This window comes from Eleutherodactylus coqui, chromosome 6 (genome assembly GCF_035609145.1).
Source record: "Eleutherodactylus coqui strain aEleCoq1 chromosome 6, aEleCoq1.hap1, whole genome shotgun sequence".
NCBI lineage: Eukaryota > Metazoa > Chordata > Amphibia > Anura > Eleutherodactylidae > Eleutherodactylus > Eleutherodactylus coqui.
This window is the reverse complement of record NC_089842.1, coordinates 195,512,427-195,535,704: the sequence shown is the minus strand read 5'-3', so window position 1 is coordinate 195,535,704 and position 23,278 is coordinate 195,512,427. Positions and strand designations below refer to the sequence as shown.

The 23,278-nt window shown below is 42.4% G+C and overlaps 1 protein-coding gene across 3 annotated transcripts in view; it reads right to left on the bottom strand.

Moving 5' to 3' along the window:
• The window catches only part of HECTD1 (HECT domain E3 ubiquitin protein ligase 1), a 62,079-nt gene that overhangs the window by 6,929 nt on the left and 31,872 nt on the right, over positions 1 to 23,278 (bottom strand). The window contains exons 16-40 of one of the 3 annotated variants that reach the window (XM_066608564.1): positions 23,044 to 23,178; positions 22,195 to 22,341; positions 20,587 to 20,684; positions 20,309 to 20,414; positions 19,305 to 19,439; positions 17,614 to 17,753; positions 16,375 to 16,698; positions 15,950 to 16,116; positions 14,499 to 14,675; positions 12,314 to 13,117; positions 11,553 to 11,771; positions 11,298 to 11,431; positions 11,060 to 11,216; positions 10,065 to 10,287; positions 9,369 to 9,423; positions 8,753 to 8,935; positions 7,825 to 8,035; positions 7,141 to 7,226; positions 6,894 to 7,021; positions 6,333 to 6,534; positions 4,606 to 4,743; positions 2,106 to 2,713; positions 1,452 to 1,530; positions 1,224 to 1,317; positions 202 to 352 (exon numbers count right to left, since the gene is read on the bottom strand). In XM_066608564.1, coding sequence (XP_066464661.1) covers positions 202 to 352; positions 1,224 to 1,317; positions 1,452 to 1,530; positions 2,106 to 2,713; positions 4,606 to 4,743; positions 6,333 to 6,534; positions 6,894 to 7,021; positions 7,141 to 7,226; positions 7,825 to 8,035; positions 8,753 to 8,935; positions 9,369 to 9,423; positions 10,065 to 10,287; positions 11,060 to 11,216; positions 11,298 to 11,431; positions 11,553 to 11,771; positions 12,314 to 13,117; positions 14,499 to 14,675; positions 15,950 to 16,116; positions 16,375 to 16,698; positions 17,614 to 17,753; positions 19,305 to 19,439; positions 20,309 to 20,414; positions 20,587 to 20,684; positions 22,195 to 22,341; positions 23,044 to 23,178 — 4,901 coding nt within the window. The remainder of the gene's footprint in view (positions 1 to 201; positions 353 to 1,223; positions 1,318 to 1,451; positions 1,531 to 2,105; positions 2,714 to 4,605; positions 4,744 to 6,332; positions 6,535 to 6,893; positions 7,022 to 7,140; positions 7,227 to 7,824; positions 8,036 to 8,752; positions 8,936 to 9,368; positions 9,424 to 10,064; positions 10,288 to 11,059; positions 11,217 to 11,297; positions 11,432 to 11,552; positions 11,772 to 12,313; positions 13,118 to 14,498; positions 14,676 to 15,949; positions 16,117 to 16,374; positions 16,699 to 17,613; positions 17,754 to 19,304; positions 19,440 to 20,308; positions 20,415 to 20,586; positions 20,685 to 22,194; positions 22,342 to 23,043; positions 23,179 to 23,278) is intronic. The other 2 variants (XM_066608565.1, XM_066608566.1) reach the window with 2 other exon arrangements.

Below are 23,278 nucleotides of genomic sequence, written 5' to 3'. Positions count from 1 at the left end.
GAGGTTGTGCCAAAGTAGGAAAAACAAATGTGATTTATGAAAATTCTAACTCTCTCATTACAAGTCCTCATCAATGAAAGCAGACTCCTAATATCTGAATCAATTAGTGAAAATGAATGCAAGTGTGAAAATGAGCATCGTAATATTGATCTTGAAGCTTGGAGATGCCTCCAGCAGTGACATCAACAGTAAGTACCATACCTTTCTCTTGTGTAACCTAGCTTGGGCTCTGTGTAATTGATGATGTCTTCAGCAGACCAGGAAGGAGACTGGTTTCCACAAAGAATCATCTGGACCTCCTCGGGGCTGAAAGAGCCCAGTTTCTCCATAGGGAATACTTTATTAAAGCCACCTATGGGAAAAAAAACATAATGTGAATACTGACCAGCAAATTAATACTTTTAGTACATACCTTAGAAAATTCAAATGCTGCAATAAGACTGCAGTTACTAAAAGAGATTGACCAGGGCTAGAAAAAATAAGGGTTTACTTTCTATTTTTCAAAGTGCACCATGTCTGTCCATGGTTATGTCTGGTATTACAATTCGGTCCTAATCAAGTAAGCAGTGCTAGGCTGCGATACAAAACACAGCCCATGGCCAAGAGTGGAGCTTTTTCTGGGTATAAAAAAAAACCCTTTAATACCTTTTCCTATATCTAGTAGGACAGGACGTTTTAGAAGCCAGATTAGCAATAGGAAATGATCAACTAACTAAATAACTGCAACTTGGGTCAATACACTGCCAAAGAATACCCAATCTATCCATGTAATAACTTCCTCTTTCTACACTCCATAACTGGAAGTTACCGCTATTGTCCCTTGCTGACATAGTGTATTTTTAAATATGTGATAGGTCACATATATTAAACATGGATTCTGCATCAAATTGGGAACCTGCAGTAAATCTGCATGAAATCCACGATTAAAGGCGCAGATTTTTATTATTGAAATTTTACCCATATGAACATACACTTGCAGTTCTAGTGTAGTTTCTTTCAAGATAAGCCTCAAATTGCCTGCCAAAACTAGGCATCGTTGGCATGGCCAGCCCCTTTCGACTCAACACTATTTTAGGCCCTTTTCAAGTCATACTTAAAAGTAAGTTGATTCAGAAACGCCACTGCGTTGCAGAATACAGCATACGTGGACGCTCTGTACATGGTGCCAGTGGTTCAGGTAGCATAAACCTGGTGCCAGATTCCCTTTAAACCCACCAACTTACTTCTAAATGCTTCCATTTGTTTTTGAACACCAGTCTGCATGCAAAAGTCAAACATCAGATCGACATAATCCTCCGCATTGTCTATAGTCACCATCTGCAAGAAAGTCAAGTGAGAGCAAAGTAGGCAATTGTGTCACGGAAAGTTAAAACAAATATGAAACATTTCTTCTTAACAGGCAAAGGAAACAAACTGCACATTTTTGTAGACAAACAGGATCATAGCCTTACCTCATCTTCACCATTAGGTTTCAGATCTACTGCACTAAAGCCATAAACACGAGATGAAGGACAGAACTGGAAATTTAGTCTGTGTGAAAAAACAGTGAAAAATCAAGAAATTTCCTATATATGTGGAGGTTCAGGCTGGATTCACACCAGAACTTTTCATTTATGTTGCTTGGCTCATTATAGGAACCGAACGACGAAACTAAGTGAAGTGCTGAATCTGGTGTACGACGTGCACGAATAGTGCCCAACGGACCCTTTAACTATAATGGGTTCCATTGCATTTTTGTCATTTTATCTGGCAAAAATACACAGCATACTGCGTTATTTTGTCCCGCATTTTGTGTCAGATCTGCGCTGGACGCTCTAAGGGGAGCCTCAGAGGCAGATGTAAACAGAGCCAAAGTATGCACATTTTAAAAAAAAGGTGGAGTGGAGTTAAATATGCATAGTAAGAAATTCTAAATGCATCGGTTCACAAATGATCCTATTAAAGGGGGATTCTAACCCCAAATCTGTAAACGCGTAATATGAAATGTACAGTATAATGAATGTACAACATATCTGAGTCAGAAAAGAATCTTCTTCCTAAGAAGGTGCCCATTAATCCCCAAATCTCTACAGCTCTTCTGTGAGTCTCACTACTCTCAAACTCACCCTAAGTCCTCGATGCTGACTGGAGGTCCAGAACCAGATGGATTCTTTAGCATCAACTCTTGGAGTTGTGTGTTCTTCTCATCCTCAGACAAGCTGCGATTGCTCAGAATGTGCCTCCTTTTTACAGCCAGTTCACGAATATCTCTGAGAAAGCGTGCACGGTGTGGGTTTACAAGTTCAAAGTCCTCCCATGTCAATATACCCTGGAACCAGGCTGGTGGTTTTGGCTTTGGTGGATCCAAGATGAACTCAGATTTGGAGTCTTCCTCGAAGCTTCCTACAGAGAGGGCATCATGTCCATCTTCTGTGGAGGCTTCAGATTGACTTTCAGTACAGTGCTCACTTTCATCACCCCGAGAGGCATATAACAGTTTGCTCATATTGCTTTTGATATCCCCCATACACATGAGCCTGAAGAAGGGCTTAGATATAGGCAAGTCTACTAGGCGATTGTCCTGTATACATTTTGCCAAAAATATACCCAGAAAATGACAAAGCCTGGTCACCCTATCCAGTTCTTCACTGTCCTGAGGATAGGGAGCTATGAATAGTCCACATGACCGCTGCACATAATATCCAGGGGGTTTCAAGCCACCACCCAAGTCAACCTATGAGAGAATGCAAAGATTAGATACTGTACATTTGTGTCCAACTAGAATCCTTTGCTAGCCATAGCCCTTCAGTGGTCAGTGCAAGTGTCTCTCCACCCAAAACCTATTTTGAATATCATGTGAAAAAATGAAACATATTTGTAAGTCAGAAAATTGTTCCAAAGTATACAGTAAGTGATTAGTTGAGACTCTTACTTGTGGATTTATCTAATTGTAAACTTAACTGGAGTAACCTGTGTCAGCTGCTGCCAAGGCACATAGGATCCTGGGGTGTATAAAAACAGGTCTAGGGGTGCATGATGAGAACATTGTTGTTCCTCTTTACAACTCACTGGTTAGACCACACATGGAATATTGTGTACAGTTTAGGGCATTGAAAATAAGCCCTACCCTGATTTTTCTGGATTTTTAGGGAGGCTTAAAATATAAGCCCTACACCAAAAATAAGCCCTAGCTGCAATATATAAAAAATAATTACCTAGCACGCACGGTCCACATCCCTCCCACTGTTCTCGGGAGCTCCGACAGGCTTCCTGCAGCCCTCGGCCACCCACATAAGATTGCTTCTGGGTTATGGGATTCATAAATCCCACCTCCAGGAAGCAAGGGCTCTGATTGGCTGAGCAGTGCTCGAGAACCAATTAGCTCATCCAGCACTGCATTGATTAATTCTCGAGCGTCGCTTAGCCAATCACAGCCGTTATAGTTGTGGAGGCGAGATTTATGAATTGACCGATCAATGCTGCGGCTCAGCCAATTCTTAAATCCCGCCTCCACAACGCGATGGCTGTGACTGCACCTCAAGCACTGCTCAGCCAATCAATGCAGCGCTGGATGAAACAATCACAGCCATTGCCTTGATTCATCGAGAGCTGCACTGTATGGCTGAGCAGCGCTTGAGAGCTAATCAAAGCCATCGCTTCCTGGAAGTGAGATTTATGAATCCCGTAACCAGGAAGTGATCTTCTGTGGGTGGCCGAGGACTGCAGGAAGTCTGCTAGAGCTCTGGAGAACAACAGGAGGAACCTGTACCAAGCCTGCTAGGTAAGTATAATTAAACATCCCCTCTTTTGGGGCAAAAATGAATATAAAAGACAGGTTCTTATTTTCAGGGAAAGACGGTATAATAAATATATCAGGGGACAATACAGAGATTTCTCCCATCATCTATTTACACCCAAGACTGTAACTGTAACAAGACATCCTCTACGTCTAGAGGAAAGAAGGTTTCTACACCAACATAGAAGAGGAATTCTTTACTGTAAGAGCAGTGACACTATGGAACTCTCTGCCCGAGGATGACTGAATGGACGCCTTTCTCGACTCTAAGAATATTACATGTTATAGTCACTTTCAGAAGATTCAGTGATCCAGGAAATTAGTCTGACTGTCAGATTTGTAGTCGGGAAGGAATTTTTTCACAAAAATTGTGAATGTTGGTTTCTACCTTCTGCTTTTTTTTTTTTTTTTTTTTGCCTTACTCTGGATCAACATTGTTGGATAATAGGTTGAACTAAATAGAAATATACATAGTAAGATAGTTTGTAAGGCTGAATGAAGACAATGTCCATCTAGTCCAGCCTGTTTATCCTCCTGTGTTGTTGATCCAGAGGAAGGCAAAAAAAAACAACCCAAGAGCCTTTTTTTAGTCTTACACACTATGTTAGTCAAAGAGTCTTTTTCCATAGTAGTTATCACATGGAACAGTTTCTGGCCCTATATCTGTAGCATACATTACCTGCTGGCCCTTTAAAGAAATTGTAATGCATGGACAGGTTCAATCCAGTACCATAACGTACTTTGAGCACCATAAAGTAATTTATGGGGATTAAAGATGGACAGGTTCCTTTTAACAGAGCACCTGGGCTGCATTCTATTGTGCTTGTTACCTGACGAGATTCATCATCTGGGAAGTCATCATCACACAGCCAAATTCCCAAGTCTGTTTTCTGAAACTCTGCTGCCACCAGGGCATAAAATTCAAGGGTTGGGCCCAGCCCAGTCCCTTCTTCTCCAAGGAACTCCACCTGTAAGAAGAACAGAGACCATTTATGTGGCTGAATAAAGCAGGAGTTGAACATACACAAGCATTACAGAACGTAGGCTCCATTCACACTAGTGTCATGGCTTCTGCTCTTAATGAAGCCATAACAGGTCTGTTAAACTGATCCAACACACAATGGTCAGACAGGTTTTCTGTTTTATTATTATTATTTTTTTATGGAGTGAACAGGGATTAAAAAAAGGAATGGAAACCTGATGTGACAAAGAACGACACTGGTGTGAACAGAGCCTTGAGTAAGAGGTCACATCGCCAGCACTCCCATTTATGGAGGTTCTAGGTTTTCTGTTGCAACCTTTACAGCAAAAAACAAGCATTCATTGGCATGGACTCAAGCTGTACCAAAGTTTTGCTAAACAATAATGGAATACTAGGTTATTTTGTTACGTACTGTAAAATCCCTAGGAGGCCGACACGAATTAAAAAATTAGGCGCTCTGACCAGCTATACCCCGCCCTGCAGGCACTGAACTAAAGGAGTTTGCATGCAAGTCATAGGAGAAAACCAATAAACATATGAAGTGGAACAATACAGACAATAATCCCTAAAAAGATAAAATTAAAACCCAGGCCATAGTAAGGACCCCTTTTTGGAGAAAAGCCATCACCAGTATGGTTGGGTGTTGTGTGCCCCAATGAACTTGACAAGAAAGTGATTTTTATGGTAACAAGAAGTCCTGTTTTCTTGTCCGTGTCATTGGGGGACACAGAAAGACCTTGGAATGTTCAAAAGCAGTACTCTAAAGGTGGGAAAAGCAAAAAGGTAGTGCCGAGAGCCTGCTGCTCCCAATGGGTATGTAAGAGATAGGTCCAATGGCAGCTGCCGAGTAATACTTTCTGTAGAACTAGAGGTAATGATAATGGGAAGGGCTTCTTATTAGCAGAATAGCATAATATGACAGCCATGGTCAAGAGAGTGCTGCATCTTTAGTAGGGTGGCACTAATGAGGTGAGGAAGACGCCCTTGTCCTTTAATGATATGCCCTACTGAAAACAGATAGGGGCAGCCTAGATGTCGGTAGGTAAATCACAGTCATGTTTGCAGAGGGCAATTGATTTCTGTAGGAGAAGAGGGAGAGAATTACTCGATCCTCAGAGGGCTTAAGAAAAGGCAAGACAGGCAAAAGAGGAAAGTACTGGGTGTTCTTCGGTTTGCTACTTAACAAAAAAGGCAAACCACGCTCATGGTTAAACCAACGCTGAAAAAAAGAGAGATTCCATATGGATCTTCTCTGGAATAGCTGGCCCCATGCTCTGGATTGCTTTGCGCTCAGCAGGGGATGTTAGCCCTCCGGCTGCTATCATGGTTAGAAATGAAAAGATAGCAATGTATATGTCTGACGCACCTTCTAAATGTGTACGCTCAAAGTCTGCCTCCTACATACACTAAGCTAAAACTGATGTAGCTCAGTGCCTGCAGGAGAGTTATAGCTGGTAGGAGGATTAACTCTTATTTACTTAGTGTCCGCCTTCCAGTGGCAGAAGCTATACCCCAAGGTCTTTCTGTGTCCCTCAATGACACATTATACAGGGTGTCAGAAAATTATTAACTTACCTCAAGCACAGACTTGCGATCTGCATGGATCTGCATGACATTCTCTGCCCATTCCATCAAAGATTCACCTCGGGGAACTTTCACTCTTTCATGTTTTAAACGTCCAACTCTAAATTCACCAGGGTCATCCCTACGGACGGCACTGGCGGTCCTACTTCTCTCCACAGTGGCCTCTCGTCTGTTCTGCAGCCATACAATAGCTCTATGCAAAATACAAGTAAACTCCATCAACAATGTGGGTTATGACTGCTTGATTGCAGCGTACGATTTGCCTTGCACATGTTGCATACTTAATTGTATAACTTATTATTAGGTACTGGCTGAGATTCTGGGATCTGGGATGCAATGTTGAGTGCTGTAAATGTTTATTACATATAATAAGGTTGGACAAGAATGTTATGATGACAATGCCATTGCAATAGTGATATATGAAGAAAATATAAAGAGGAATTAAGTTTATATTTAACCCTTTTTAATTACACCTATGTCACTGGCTTGAAGGAATGTGTGCGGTGTGCATATATCATGTCACAAGGATCCATTTCATTTTGTAGACAATACCTGGATGCTCCAAACGCTGTACATGTGAAATAAAGCTGCCTCGTCTCAAAAGGGATAAGGAAGGGACATTTGCTAGTTAACTGCTCACACCAATCTGGCAAAGCTCCGCTAGCCAATGCCAGTGGTTCCTGAAACAATAGAGAAATTATATATTTTTCTCACTCCCCAAAGACAAGTAGTAACAAGCAGTACGTTCCAGCTAATAAGTTTTGTTCTAATATCAGCCGAAGCTCTCCATAAAATATACCTCAATTTGCTGCAGGATTTTTGTTGTGATTTTTTTGCTGGTAAATTCCTCCGGGGAAACACTGAATAGAAGCATTTCATCACCTTCTACAGAGAAGAAAAAAAAGTGGTAAAAATTCTTTCATCAATGTTCTTCATATTTTCTGTTCCCTATACTTTAACCACCTTATTAAAGAAAAAAAAGTTAAAAAAAAAAGTGTCCCTCCAACTATAACCTAAATGAACTGAATCTTCAAAATTCAGTATACTCTATTCAGAACCCGACTCTAAGGCCATATTCACATGGCTGAAGACAAGTTGCGCCTGAGATTCTCTGGCGCAACTCGCTTCGGACAGCATACGGACACCCCATCTGTGCGCTCTCCGTTGTCAGGGACAATGCACATTTGCATGCCATAATGTCATCAAGAATCAGACATGAAGTGATTTTTCAAACTCGAACTATTGGTCCGAGTTAAAAATTACAAGTGTGAATAAACCCATCTGAATGAATGGGTTCTTTTTCTGTGCAAGTTCTGACAGACTCAGACTGACATAACGTGCAAGGAAGACTCCCCAGTGTGAATATAGTCTAATGTTGAGCGCTGTCTACTATATGGAGATATAAAGGTCAGGTATAATAGCAATATGAGTGACAATATAATGTGGAAACAAAAACAATCAAGAAAAAAACAAAAAAACTCACCTTCTTGTGGTGTCCTAGCAGAGTATGGATCACTGGCTACAATATAAAGGATGCGAAGAAGCTGCAGGACATCCTCCACACCGCATGAATTCTGACCGCTGCCTGCCTTAGCTTGTGGCTGCTCATGGCCATGGCTTAAAATGTCAGAACTCTGTATTGTGCCAAGAGCAGCAGGAATCACGGCAGACTTGCACCCATTCTCACAGAAGTCCTGCAAACAGAACACAATCATTAAGAATGCACACAAAGACAAATAATACTGTGCCCCATTCTTCTTTTGTGGACTACGCCTATGACCATTATACTACACAAATATAGATGTTTAATTCAGAAGAGCCAGTAAAAGCAAATGGGTATAGCTGAAATTAGCCCCAAACCACACCATGAACGTTCCAAAAATCTTGGACAGCTTTTCCCAGTGTAGCTATCATATAACAGAAAGTTATCTTAAAGATGATGTCCAGTTATAAAGTACTGATGGCTTATCTTTAGGTAGATCAGCAGCGGTTCATCGCCCAGGAACGCTACAATCAGCAGTTCTCGAGGCCGGTGCACCGAGCTGATTTCTATTTGAAGCAAAGTTCTCCCAGTGTAGGGGCAATACTTGGTATAACATGCAAAGTTCCCACTGACGTGAATGGAAACTTAACTTGCAATACAAAGTTGGGCCACTCCAGTGGAAACAAGCGCACAGTACCAGGTGATCCGTGGGGGTCCTCAGTGACTCCCACCAATCTACTCTTGATGACCTATCCTGAAGATACGCCATCAACCGTTTACAAATGGACATCCCCTTGAATTGAAGTTACCCCCCTTTAAGTATCCTTAAAATTCAACTCCCCAGAAATCTTAAAATAAAAACAAATAAAATAAAAACACACAAGCCAAGCATAAACTAAAGTTACAAGCCACCCCAGCCCGGCTTTACTTTGTAAGCAGCGATAAGCTGGGAGCAGTTGCGGTTCTTTCGGATGCTCTTGTTAGTTCCAGTCAGTTTCCAGCGTCGCAAGAAGCTAGGATCTGCGTTCCTCTGCAGATAGGTGATTAGATCATTCTTTGGCAAAGCATCTGTACCCAGTGACTGCTCCACATGTTCCACGGACCAGCAGCCCTGAAGAAGGGAATGTGGTATTAGGGGATATCTCAGCTCTGAATATCACAGCTGGACAGATCTGCTCTACTACTGGAAACTGAATGGAATTTTTTTTTGGATGAAACTAAATTCAGTACCTCCTAGCACTAAGCTACAAAGACAAGAGTAAATAACGCAAAGGAAAATAAGCAGCAGTAGAGACTTCAAGGAGGTAAGTTGGCATTACCTGGCCAAGTCAAGAAACCATTGGTTAATAGGAGTTACTGTTAGCAGCTTCATTCTCACTCGTTACAGTACTTTATTCTATTTCTGCATACATACGTAAAGTGGCAGAAAACCAACATGCTGATACAACTAACTAATATTAGACTGCAAAACTAGAATTTACAATCATTCTCACATTAATGGAAGCATTACATAGTATGTAAATTATCTATATGATGAAACTTACCATTCTGCCCGACTCCTTCTGTTTATCAGAATCTTTCATCTCCCTGTACATAATTCTGTATCATGGAATAAAGCGGAAAGTCTATAAAACACTTACAGATTTATTTACACCTCCGACAATCAGCAAACAAGACAACTTCGTATTTCCAATTAACTGGACTTACAAATGAAACCTGCACAATGTAGACACAGAAACGACAGGATACCGTTCCACAGATTACATTGTCTCACACAGAACCCCCAACTATGAAACTGGGAAATACAAAAATAGGCCGTACCATAACGTTCTATGGATATTTTGATTTTCAGATGAAACTATTTCATCAAGGACAGGTTTATACCTAAGACCGCAGCAGAGAAACTCCATTATGTAGTGTGCACTAATGCCCCATTTACACGGGACGAGCTGTCGGGCAAGCGATGACCATCAGCTCATCCTAGTGATGCTAGCTCCTGTGATCCTACACAGGAGTGAGCATCGCCAGCATTGCTGAAAGCGCTGCCGGCATGGAGTTAGAGCGGGCCGAGGAGTGTTCTTCCCCCGCCCGTCTCCATTCACAGCATGTTTGCACTGAATAGCACTTCGTTCAGTCGTTGCATGCATTTACACAGGACGATTATCCACCAAATTCCCAGAGTATGATAACGATAATCGTGCCATGTAAATGGCCCTTTACACAGGCAATCCCCTCCTTACGTGTATGTAGGCTCCCATATCCTTCTCAGTTTGTCGGATTTGATGGCTCCATTACATGACAGCTGCAGCAGTTTCTGCACATAGTAGAAGATGGTGGAGCGGAAATTACTGAGTGGAAGCTCTACTTCACGTCCATTTCCCAGGCCTGTCACCTTAAGAGTGAGTGCTAGTCTAGGAGCAGGAGCACATTCAACTTCTTCCAGGAGTTCAGAGTGGGGTGTACCTGCAACAAATAGAGATAAATTTAAGACTGTTTAGTGCAAAGACAGAAAAGTTAAAGTTCTCTAACAGAGTAACAATCGGCATTTATTACAATTTCTTATGTCCTTGTTACAAAATCTACGGTAAAAACTTAGGCTTTTCTTTTGCTTGACAGTATTAGGCTACATTCACATGGGCGAGTGCGATATCCTGCTGAGAAACCCAGCCCGATATCGCACTTGTGAATGTGCATTTTACATGCAAATGCAAGGTGTTTTTCATGCAAAAATGTCTCGCACCACTTCTGTGAAATTGCGCTGCTTGTTTCACAAGCATCAGAGGATCGTCAATTGTTTTCCCATTGATTTTAATTGGAGGCATCACATCACACTCCGTGCACAACACACGTGTTTGACTGTCCCATTGAAAACAAGAGGTGATGCGTTCCGAGGGATGTGAAAAAATTGGACATGCAATGATTTTTTACCTTGCAGCATCGCTGTCAGAAAACGTCACTCAAGCATATGACTCCATTCAAAAATAGAGTTCATATTCACACAAATTTTGTGCGTCTCGCAACGCACGTGTGATTATTCACGCTTGTGTGAATGTAGCCTTATTTGGAAAAAAAATATGCTACTTCTATAGATGCGTCATGCAATACAAACTACTGAGAATAGAAATGTAAAAAAAACCCAGCAATTTCTATGAAGTTACAAATCTCTTTAGAGTTCATGTATAATTCGTATATGATCCAAGTAATAAAACAAAGCTGTCCCCCCATTAGGAAATACCTGGAGCCGGTATCTCCAAATCTGTAGTCTGCTGCACATTCGTTCTCCCAGGACGTGGATCAAAAGCTGGCACCAGGGCAGAAAACTGTCTTTTTAGCACATAATCATCATCCCATGTTCTACGGCGGCCACCTTTGGTCTCATATTCTTCTTCCTCCTAATCACAAATAAGGATGTCCGAATGAATATCTGACTAATACCCTGACAAAGTCATTTCAGCTCCACCACAATAACTCACCATTACTTCTTCATACTCCTGTTCTTCCTGGTTGTCATCTTCATTTTCATCCTCCTCTTCATCCGGCTCTGGAAGGTCCTCATCATCATCCAGCTCAGCTAGAAGAGTGCTTGCCCGACAACTGTCCAGGAAATCTGTAGGGCACATTGAAGAAATCACTTGATGTTAAAACAGTTAGGGAAAATTTCAAGCCCTATTTCACATGAAATAGAAATAAAAGCACCACTTAGTTTACCAATAAGACCCCAAACTTACCATAAAGGGAATATTCAGCTTCTTGGCCAGTGTCACTCTCACTGGAGGTGGACGTTAGGCTAGTAGTTAGAGTATTGTTGAGGGACTGCCCAACAGAAAGGCCAGTGGTGGCTGTTGCCACATTGCTACTAGTAACACTAGAAGTAGACATCGTAACAGTCGATGTGGTTCCTGTTGTGGTCAAATTAGGGAAACTTTGTGCACCCATAAGTGGAGAGGCTAAGGGAAACAGAATGAAGCAGTTTACAGACTAGAAAGAAATATCTGATCTCATCTATGACATCTATGTTTCCTATGGACAAAACACCATAGGAGATCTCACAATGTAAGGAAGTATACACTAACTCCATGGATGAAGCTAAGGGCGAAACGGGAGTGTCGAGGTGCAGGGATCTCCAGACACTCAGTCACATGGTAACACTTTATTATGTGTATGACATGGAGCTTTGTTGCGCCTATTGTAGGTTGATATGGGTATGATTTCCTTTAGGAACTTCCTATATGCATGGCCTGAAGTGATGCATTTCCCTATGTAATCATGCTGTATTTCCTTCACATTTTGTGTTTTGAAATGTTTTTATTATACATGTAATTCTCAATAAACTATTTTTCATGATCATTTCTGCAGTCCTGTTCTGGACATTAATTTTGGAGTTGTCAATGTATGGAAATGCCTCAACTTTTGTAAATGATATAGAATATATGTAATGTATCCATCCCCCCCACCCCCCCCAAAAAAAATTATCCATTCTGATACTCACTAGCAGAGCTCACTGCATTTCTTCCCAGAGTGTTGGTATTGTTATCACTGCTGCTTCGGCTCAGATTCATGTTATTGGTGGCATTCGTTCTTGCAATATTTGCGACTCTCCTTACAAAGGACTCTAGGCTGGACGTCTCCCGTGACGATAGGTTGGGTACACTGGCACTGGAGCTCATCGGAGCTCCGGCAGCAAGCAAAGAACTGACAGAGAGCCTGTTGCTAGCAGAGGATCCAAGGGGTCTAGGAACTGCAGCCTCCTTGTTGCTTAGCTCCGACACAGAACTGACATCAGGTGAGCTTATGCTCACCATACCCATTGATATAGCAGGAGCTTCACCGGTCTTTCTCTCTCCTTCACCCAACTGCTCTCCTCCCGGTGGGCAAGTCGAAGAGCCAGGGGCTGCTGAGTTAGAAGACAGCACAAGGATTGGATCATGGTGGAGGAGGAGGTCAGAGCCCGGTTCTTCCGCCCTCCTATCGGTCTTGGCACAGGTCACACTTGCATCGCTGCTACTTGCCACACTGCAGACAGAGCTGCTGCTCCCTTTGCGACTGCAGGAACCAGTCACACCTCCAGCAACCGTGCAAGTTGAAGAGGAATGGGGAGGCGCTTTGTCAGGACAGTTGTTTTTCACCAAGCTGCTCCAGGAAGGTGGGGTGCCTGCAACAGTGGATGAAACAGGTTTGGATGACGCTGCAGATTCTGGGTCATAACCTGGGGCCAGCTTCAAGTCAAATTTTCCTTCTGCGCCCATGCGGTAAGAATTAGAACCACCGGCATCCCATATGACATCAATCCAGCCTGGAAAGGGATAGTAGCGTGTAAGACGGAAGAGCAGACAGCAAAAAAAAAAAAAAGGATATGATTGGAATTAAGTAGAAAAAAAAGCCATAGCAAGCCACGAGCCTTGAAAACTGGCCCAAGTTCACCTTTTAAAAGGGATCAACACACAACCACAAAGAACATGTGCAAAAAAGCGGCATATTCGTTTTAATAAGAAAATTTTTTAGAAAGGACTGGCTTTTCAAATTGGAGAAAAAGCTCAAATCAAACAAAGCTCTGATTTCCCGGAATAAAGATTTTATGATGGAAAAAAAGATTTCTTGTAGACATGAAGCAAAAATCTTAAATACATGAAGCAGCAAAAAGTATCAAGAAACTGAAGCATGAGAAGGGAAGATGGCATATATTGAGATGTTAGGCTAAACCATTCTAGAAATAGGAGTAACACTCAAAAGTCTTGAAGAGGATCTGTCATGGGGAGTTTCGGATTTAAAAAGTCATTAAATGCACAAATTTAAAGTGATTAACTCAAGATAACTTAAGAAACAGCTGGCACACAATATAAATGACCTGACCCACTGTAGGAGCTCGGTTCAAACTTCCTTTCCCAAAGGTCCTCTACATAAGCCATAGCGTCCTCCAGTTGTAAGGCTGAGAGATCTTGAAGGTTATCGTGAGATCTCACAGGTCTAAGGCGTTGTGGTAAGCGGCGCTTTACTTTAGTTTTCGGCTGCAGCGATGCTGCGGCCAACACTGGCTTTTAGCACTCATTATTGAGCAGCGCTAAACGCTCAGAAATAAAACAAACACCACTCGAAAATCGCTGCGATCGAGCGGCACCTATTGAAAAAAATGGGACTGTCATACAGTGATTGGTGCGGTGCTGAAAGCTCCTCGCTAAACGCTGTAAAAAAGCGCCTGTGTGATGGAGGCCTAACTAGGACAGCGCAGTGTATAACAGACAGCAGTTGGTGTCTATGTGTGCATACATATCTCCAACTGATATTTCACGACTACATACACAGCTGTTCTAGTCAGATCCACAAGACATTGCAATAATTAATAAGAGCTCGTGACTTGACTGTATGCCACTAGGAGTATTATGAAAGCATCACTAGGAATGATGGGAGCTGTGGAGAACAAAGTTCAAGCCTGACTGCTACAATGGGGCGTCATGTATATAAAGTGTGCTGAAAAAAGACAATTTCCTTTTTTTATTTACATCTTCAATTAGTTACATGTAGCTAATTTTTAATTTTTGTGAGGGCTAAAATGAAAAAAAAAAATCATTCCAACCTCCGCTTTAAGAACCAATAAAGCATTGTTCTTCTTTGAAATGACAAACACAAAATACTTGGTGGTACGTGGAGCCTAGACAGGAGGAGGAAAGTATACCTACCATTATGTAAATCTCCTGTAACAGTGCCTTCTCCCTGCGCATTGCCATCCTGGTCTCTCCATTTCCAATCAATGCCACGAATGACTCTTGCACCAGGTACCATGTATTTTAGTACTTGGGTGCGCACCAAACGTCTCTGGCGTCTCAAGTTAGCTTCTGCTTCTTTGGCTGCTTTACCTAGGCAGAATTGAAGAAAAGAAGTATTTAAAAAAAAAAAAAAAAAACATACATAGTATGTTAGGCTGAAGGGAGCCAATGTCCATCTAGTTCAGCCTGTTTCCACCCCCCTTGTTGATCCAGAGGAAAGCAAAAAAAAAAACCCCAAAAAACAATGAGGCAGAAGCCAAATTAGCCCATTTGGGGGAAAAATTTCATCCCGACTCCATAATGGCAGTCAGGTTAACCCTTTGCAATCCAATTTTAGATTCAGGGTTTCCTAGGGGGTTCTCTCTTTCTGCCATTATACAATGGCCCCATCTGCAGGCAAGAGCCAGTACTGTGGACTGGGACATGCTGGAGAGGCCCCCCGACAACTGAGCGGCCAGTAATATACAGTAAGAATACCCTGCCGGCTGTCTTCCGACATCGGAGCTTTACAGCCTTCAATCAGAATGTCTTCAGACGTCAGACAGTGGATTGGAAAGGGTTAATCCCTGGATCAATGGAGTGAAAGTTCCAAGACCCGGATCAACAACCCCGCTGATTATTTAATGTCTATATCTTGTAATATCACAGCGCTCTAGAAAGACATAGTCCCCTCCTAAAAACTCTTAACAAAAGCAGCAATGGTGGAGGCAGAAAGACTCATTGCCAAAAGTAGCAGAATTTAAGGTACCTTTTAAGGTGCCCCCCCCCCCCCAAGTAATCACTCAATTGGGCTTTGAGCGAGAAATCACTCAGTTGTCACTTGTTGTTGCAGTTCAGCTCACTAGAAAGGAGCAACTGCTGAGCGGCTTCTTGTTCAATGTAAACAGGAGCCGCTCAATCTATATGCAACTCCCATTTATGGTGAATGGAGGCGGGTGGCCCAAAATGATCCCCACTCCATCCATCTTCATTCACTCGAACAAGTGGGATTCGTGGGATTCAATCAACGGGATTGGCTGCATTGCTCTGCAGCTGTAACCCTGCTGACCTTTTTTCAAATCATACCTCCTTTCGCCAAGATGGGACTTTCTTATATCCGACTCCCAACGTCACTCGATGAGAGCGACGAGTGAGGACCACCCACCTGACACATTAACAGCGCAAGGAGCCGAATTTAAGAAGAATCTGTCAAGGTGAAGGGAGGCAAGTCCGATAAAAAAAATAGAGATAGAGTCAGCGGGGCCGTAGCTGCAGAGTCATACAGCCACCGATCGATTCTCTATCTATCCATTTCTCTGTTTATCTTTATGTACGTAAAAGCATTAGATGCAATTCTCATTAACCACAACTATTTTGTGACATACCTAACTGGTCCTCGCATACTCCACTAACAGAGCCATACAATTCAAAGCCAGAAAGGGATAAATAATGGGTCTGGCCACTAGCATTTTTCCCAGTTTGCTTGATTCGGACATGTCGCCAACCCTGCTTCTCTTCTCTTGGTGGGTCCAATGGCCATGTGGCAGTAGAACTTGGAGGAAGCAAAGAAAATGTCATTTAGGTGTGTAATACAAGACAGACATGCCCAGCAGTAAGTGCATGGGACATTGGTGTAACAGATACTGTATCATTTTCCAACTAGAGAATTAAAATGGCATATGACAGATTACTGTGGTTACCTGTAGTTCTGCACGGGTCGTTAGTTTTTGTATACAAACTAACAATCTTACTGCTTATTTTTATTAAAGTTACGTTACTTATAAATAATAAATAAATAAATGACAAGTACCCCGGCTCATTCAGGCTGCAGTCGTCTACATGCGTGTATAAAGTTGTCCAGTTCTGGCCATCCTTGGACACTTGGAAAACCCAGTTCCGAAGTGCAGAACGACCATAACCACGGGCATGGCGCAGAGTGTAAGCAGATGGTACAATCCATAGGCCGAGATCAATGGCAAACCATGCACTCTTGTCATCATTGGTATGGCAATTTAGAGCAGAACTATCACGACTCAAGATGTCTTCAAGTCGTCCATATGGCAAGTTGCGGCCTTCAGATGACGTTACTACCACTAAGCCGTATGCTGCTGGATTCACCCATTCATATGCGGTTCTGAAATCATACCAAACATAGCAAACAGTCAAACAAAAATAGCGATTTTATTAATATATGAAATACCAGAAAACTAGTAAATCCACTGTGCGATTAACTTTTAATAGAAACATTCTTGCACATATTTTCTATTTGTACAAAAGCTGAAACACAAACATGCTAAAGACTTCCAATGGTTTATGTGACGCTATTAGGGCCCCTTTTCACTGGCAAGGAAATCACACGTCTTCAGTGGGACACGAGAGTGAGTGAAAACGCATGATTATGAAACCAATGAATTTCAATGGTTTAATTCTCATTTGCGATGTTTTCACTCCAGCGGTGCTGCACGAAAAACCAAATCGCAGCATGCCCATTCTTTTTGCGATATTGCCCCTTTATTTTCAATGGCCCCATTGAAAGCAATGGGAGAGGATCATTATCCTCTGCAGCTGCTGTGACAGCTGCAGCAGGGGATTCCTTGAATGTGAAACCTAGTTGTCAATGGAGACTGTGGCAGCAGCACCGACCCCATTGAGAACATACAGAGAACATTGTGCTCCTCTGCCACTGCTGTGACAGGGAATTCCTCCATCTGCGCGAAGAGTTTTCTCATCACTGTGTCAGTGTTCAGTCATGAGGGGAGTCCCTGCGAGGATGAAGGAATCCGCTGTCCCAGCAGTGGCAGAGGATTGCGATCTTCTCCCATTGCTTTCAATGGGGTCAGCGCTGCTGCCATCTCATTGAAAGCAATAGGATGAAGGGAACCCCCGCAGGGATGCAAGGCCGTTTTTTACATGAAAAGACCTCACATCCAGGGGTTTCCCATGAATTGCGAGAGAGATATCGAGCTATGAATCACGGCCAGATATCGCTCTCGCCATTGTTCGGGAGGCCTTAAACAGAGAACACAGGCATTCTTGATTAATAACTTACTTTGCATTTGTTCCAATCCAATACATGATTCCATTGTCATCAAAGTCATGCTGGTGCCGGAATATACAACTTTGTCCTTCGCGCAGCTTGCGCACAAATACAAAGGATGAGCGATCAAAGTCATACCACTGTTTAGCCACCTGCAAATGGTCACAAAATACCCTATTAAGAGTGTATTTAAAACAGATTTGATGCAATTTTGAGCTTAAGAGATAAAAAAAATGTCTATAAACTAATGCTTCATGCACAGATATCTGCCATGAGGGTAAACTATTTACGTATTCAAAAATAATTCCTATAGTTTTGGTATATCGGAAGATTTCAACTGACTTTTCCTCTATAAGGTACAGTCACACTTAATGGAATTTGGTCAGATTTTCCACAGTGGAAAATCAGCACCAAAACCCATGCCTATTTGCATGTCACAATCAGCACTGTTGGCGTCAATTCTGACTGGTATTTGGTGTGGAACCGTAGCAGGATTGACCTCTTCAATTGAAAGGGTGGACCCTGCTGCAAAAGCGCACCAAAGTGTGCAGCACAAAATACACGGCAGATTTTAGTGCACATCCGCACCAAATCCATAAAGTGTGAAAGTATCTTAAACAAGGAATCTACACTGCTAACAAAAACATAGATAAGAAGGAAGATGAAGGGAATCTAGAGACTCACTCCTTAAATCAAACTGAGTCTATATTTATACAGTCGAACAGGTCTTCAGTCCAAGAAACAGACAGATATTGTGCTTGCACACATGCAATTTTCGCTAAACTTGTGATGCGTTCTGCGAGCAATATGCATTGCATGTTTCAACAGGAAAACAACAAACACATCACACGAAAATAGCAGCTGCATGCGAGTTCGATGCGATTTTCTTTTTTTGTTCCCACAGAAACTAGTGGGTGATATCGCAAAAAAACACCACAGATTTTTTGGTATAACTTACCGTAAAATCACTTTCTCATCACGTTCATTGGGGGACACAGCAAGACCTTGGCAGAAGCTATACCCAGGGTCTTGCTGTGTCCCCCAAATGATACAAGTGAGAAATAGGACATGTTACAATTTTTATATCTTGCAGTGAGAGAAAAATTGTCCATACAATTACATCCATTGTAAACAACGTGTTATACAATGTGTGAGTTCTGTGCATGTCGCAATTGTGCAGAACCCTCACATTTTTCTCGTCTGTGTAAATATGGCCTTACTCAGAAGCCTGAGACGCTGATTCACCGACAGTCTGCAGATAGTCATGGCTTCCCTCAAACTGCATAGCTTACCAATCCAGCAGGATGCGGTGTACAACCTCTTATACATTAAGAACCTGTTAACTTTAGTCCTCATGAACCTCCAACAGGCCAGGTTTTCAGGATTTCCACTGTACAGCACAGGTGATGTAATTATAGTCCGTGTCTCAGACATTGTCACAGATGTTCTCTCTATAGAATATCCTGAAAACATGACCTGCTGAGGGGTCGTAAGAGCTTGAGTTTTAAAACACTGTGCCAGATTTATTCTCTAAGGACATCTTGTAGACTCTCGCTCATAGTAGTAACATAGTATGTTAGGCTGGAAAAAAAAAAAAGGACATATGTCCATCTAACTTAGGCTATTACGCCCTTCTTCCAATGAGAGTTGCAGTTGAAGGCATTTTACGTTTGCCAAGTGTCATTCATTAATTGTTAACTAACCATTTTAAGCAAGTACTGCTCTAGGGACTCCACAGTTGCCAATGGCTCCATCTTCAGCATGCGACCAGTGCGGTCAATAAGAGAGGTCTCTCCAGGGGCACGCTCCAGTCTAAACCGAAGCCGACGAGTCAAGATCTGCACAAAGCAACAAAGAGAATGAAAAGAATTTGATAAAATCTTTTCTTAATGGGCTTTATGTACCTTAATTAAGAAAAACAAAACACACAAGTGTGTTTCATTGACAGACTTAAAGTGCTTGCTTTTTATACTTTCTATGTTACATTCCATATTTTGTGCTACTAAGGGCCCATGCCCACGGCCGTATGCGGAAACCGCTGTGGGTCTCCCAGCGGTTTACACATTCGACAGCCAGACACTCTGCGTATGGCACTACACATGCCCGCGAAACCCACACACAGTGTGATCTGAAACTATTGCATATGGATAGCCGATCATACGCTGCCCATACAAGTGTATAGGGCACACGCTGCATACGAACGCAGAGAACTAGAGCATGCTGCAAATAAGTTATCTTGTGTATTGGTACCTAGTGCCACATGCCAGTGTGCATGGATCGATGCAAGTCCATTGACTTTTATTGCCTTCATTCACCGTGTACCACGCTTCTGTAACGGGCAGTGAAAACACGGTCGTGGGCATGAGCCCCAAGAATGGATCATGCCCGCAGGGTACAACTTCCAGGCAGCAATACTTTGCTCAGGCCTATAGCCTCATTCGTTGGCCGATCGTTGATTTTCAGCAAATATGAGCTGTCCATGTCCCCATGTGAACAGGGAGGTATACAGCAAGCCTATGGGGACAAACTATCATACTAATGTTCCTTTGTCCCTCTGTAGCTGCGATTCTCAGCTCATGTAAAGGGTCAACCGACATAACTGTCGATCAGATTTTATTCACATCGGCCCAAGAATTGCCCCAATGAAAAAGTACTCTAACCACATTTCTATGTGGCCAGTCCCCTTATAATTCTTATTATGGTTTACCTGCAGGTTGTAATTTGATCCTGGTGTATCATACAGGTGTAGCGGCAGCCGTTCTATAGATTCAAGCACTGCAATCAATTTTCTGACCAATGCAATTGCTGGTTGACTAAAGAAACAAACAACGTAGAAGTTTAGAACGCTCAAGAAACAAACTACAAAGTATATAAATGGCCTCCAGCTTCCTTTGCATCGGATTTTATCATCTCAACCAAATTTAGGCCATCAGTAAAGTTGCTTTATTTATCGTAAGGTTTGAACACTTGGAACAACATGCATACCTTTCATCATCCTCATTTTCACTAAACGCAGTTTTAAAGACATTCAATCTTTCCACCAACTGTCCGCAGTCCTGCTGTTTCAGATCAAAATCTTCACTCTAGAAGACAATAAAACAAGATTTATTTGCACTTATCATAAAATCTCTTTTTCTTCTGGGTGATTGGAGGACACAGTTGAAGACCATGGGTATAGCTGCTGCTACTAGGAGGTGGACACTAAGCAGAAACGTATCAGCTCATCCTACCAGCACTAAGTTAATAAGTTTGTATGCAAGTAGTAGGATGGAAACAGTAGAACACCATGTGGGACAACTGGAACAAATGCTCCAACAAGGGGGGCAGGGCACTTTCTTACATATCTGGTGGAATTGCCACAGGTTACGAAAATTCTGGATACAAGTTTATAGCTTAATATTTTCAATCACAAACCTAAATTTGCGTAAATCCCCATGGGAGGCGCTCCTGGGTAGACAGATACCTGATGCACCCAAATATACGTCCCGGTGGGTCTCCTTGTGCTTTTTGTCTGCTCGCATGGTTATCACGTGCTCCTGGAGGAAGGCATCGGTCAGTATAGACCTTTTTGAAGTTAAATTTCCTTGGATTATGGTCAATGAGAAGTTGGCTTCCCTGCTAACGGACCAGGAAGAACTCATCGAGCGCACCTGGGCAGCATGGTACCAATATTCTCTAACCATGCGGATCTGGAACCCAATGGCCCTAACTCAAACTCTCCCTGACAATCTTAGTCAGCCAAATAGCGCCTCCTCATCTCCTATCTATAGAGGAGCGGGCTGAGTGAACCTATAAGAGTGGAGGGACTGAGTGGGAAATAGGGAGACGAATATGCCCAACTTTAACCTAACCCCCATTCCTACTTTCCCTTTGTGTCTTTACCACGGTTACTTCTTTATATGTTGTTGCAGTCGAATTATTAGTACCGTATTTCTATAAACAATATACCTTTTTTTTTCTGTGAATGAGTAAAAGAGGAACTTCATCTTCTTTAATGTTCTTATGTATGCAGGAGGTCTTGTACGGACATAGCTAACACTCTCTTGCTTAGTGTCCACCTCCTAGTAGCAACAAATGTACTCACGTTCTTCAGCATTGTCCCCCAATGACACAGACGAGAAAATGGATACATCAATAACATAACCCAAGCTTTAGCAGCTTGTATTCCTGTTCTCAGTCACATAAATAAGCACCCTCTACTGTGCGTTCATCTTATAATATGGAATCATTTCTACACATATGTATGTGAACAATAAGTGGACTATCTCGGCAACTAAGTAAATAGGTACATTTCTGACTTCCCAACCGATTCCTAATAATTTGGGGTATTGCTATTGACTATAGAACAAACACCTGCAGGTGACTACGTCGGTTTCATCAATGCACGGTTCATTCCCCAGAAAACAAGATTTTTTTCCCCTCAGAAATGCATCCTTATAATGAATAAACAAATGATCTATGACACATAAAATGAGCCAAGTTAGCATAGTAAGTTTGCAAATGCCTGTGAATTGCCACACTGTTAAACAAAGTATGCTACCCTAATCATCTGAAAAGCAGACAAATATTATATATAACTCCAGAAATACGTACATTGTTAAGCACAGTGAGCAAAGCCTGCACTAAACCACTGCTGCACATTTCATAAGGAGAGATGGTAGTTTCATCCTTCAGCAGCACAATCAAGTTTTCCAGAGCAGTTTTCATTAGATCTCTCCACGTATTCTCACCTTCAATACACTGAAATACAGGGGGGAAAAAAAATTATCAATAAGTTAGCGTTTACACACTGCGGAATTTTTCAGCACCACCCTTAAAAACCTGTATGAAATAGGACGCAGATTTATAATGCCAATTTTGCATCAGATTAGACTTCTCAGAATAAGGCCGCCTGCAGACTGCCGGGTTGGATCCCCTGCGAGAATTCTAGCAGCAGAATCCGACCCGCATCCCTGCAGGGACCAGTGCAGCTCTCACCTGCTCCCGTGGCTCTGGCTCTGTGATGTGCCGGCTGGTGCTCTGGGAGTGACATTTCTGTGCGGGCCTCTGCGACACCCGCACAGAAATAGAACATGCCGCGATTTGTTTTCTGCATGTATTTTCACGCGGACAAATCGCGTCCGTCTGCATAGGATTGCGTTTTGTAATGCAATCCTATGCAGGCAGGCACGGGCAGAAATTCTGCGGGAAATCCCGCCGTGGAATTTCCGCCCGTGTGCAGGGAGCTTAAAAGGGGTTAAATCTGCATGGGCTTTGTCTGCAATGTGTAAATGAGGTTTGTGTTGCAGTTTTTGGGCAAGGAACCCCCAACAACTCATCATGTGTGGGTGTAGCCTTAAGATTCTGTGTGGCAGTTTAAAACTACTAGTCACAGATTTTCTAAAACTTGAAGACAAGTCTCCATAAGTGATGTTATATATATTACAGTAGGTTTGTACAGACCTGTCTGTTTGTATGAAGCTCCCATGAAGACTCCAACTGTGTGGCAATATTGCGCAGAGTGACCACCACACCACGTGGCATGCTTTCCACCGCTTTGAAATGATCATCATACAAGTCCCTCGCCATTGTTCGTACCTGTGATGTGAAACAGTGTCAGTAGTGGACAAGATTTAGTGCTGTCAGTCAGAGAAACACACACAATTAACCCTTTTCAATCCAATTATTTTTTCTTATC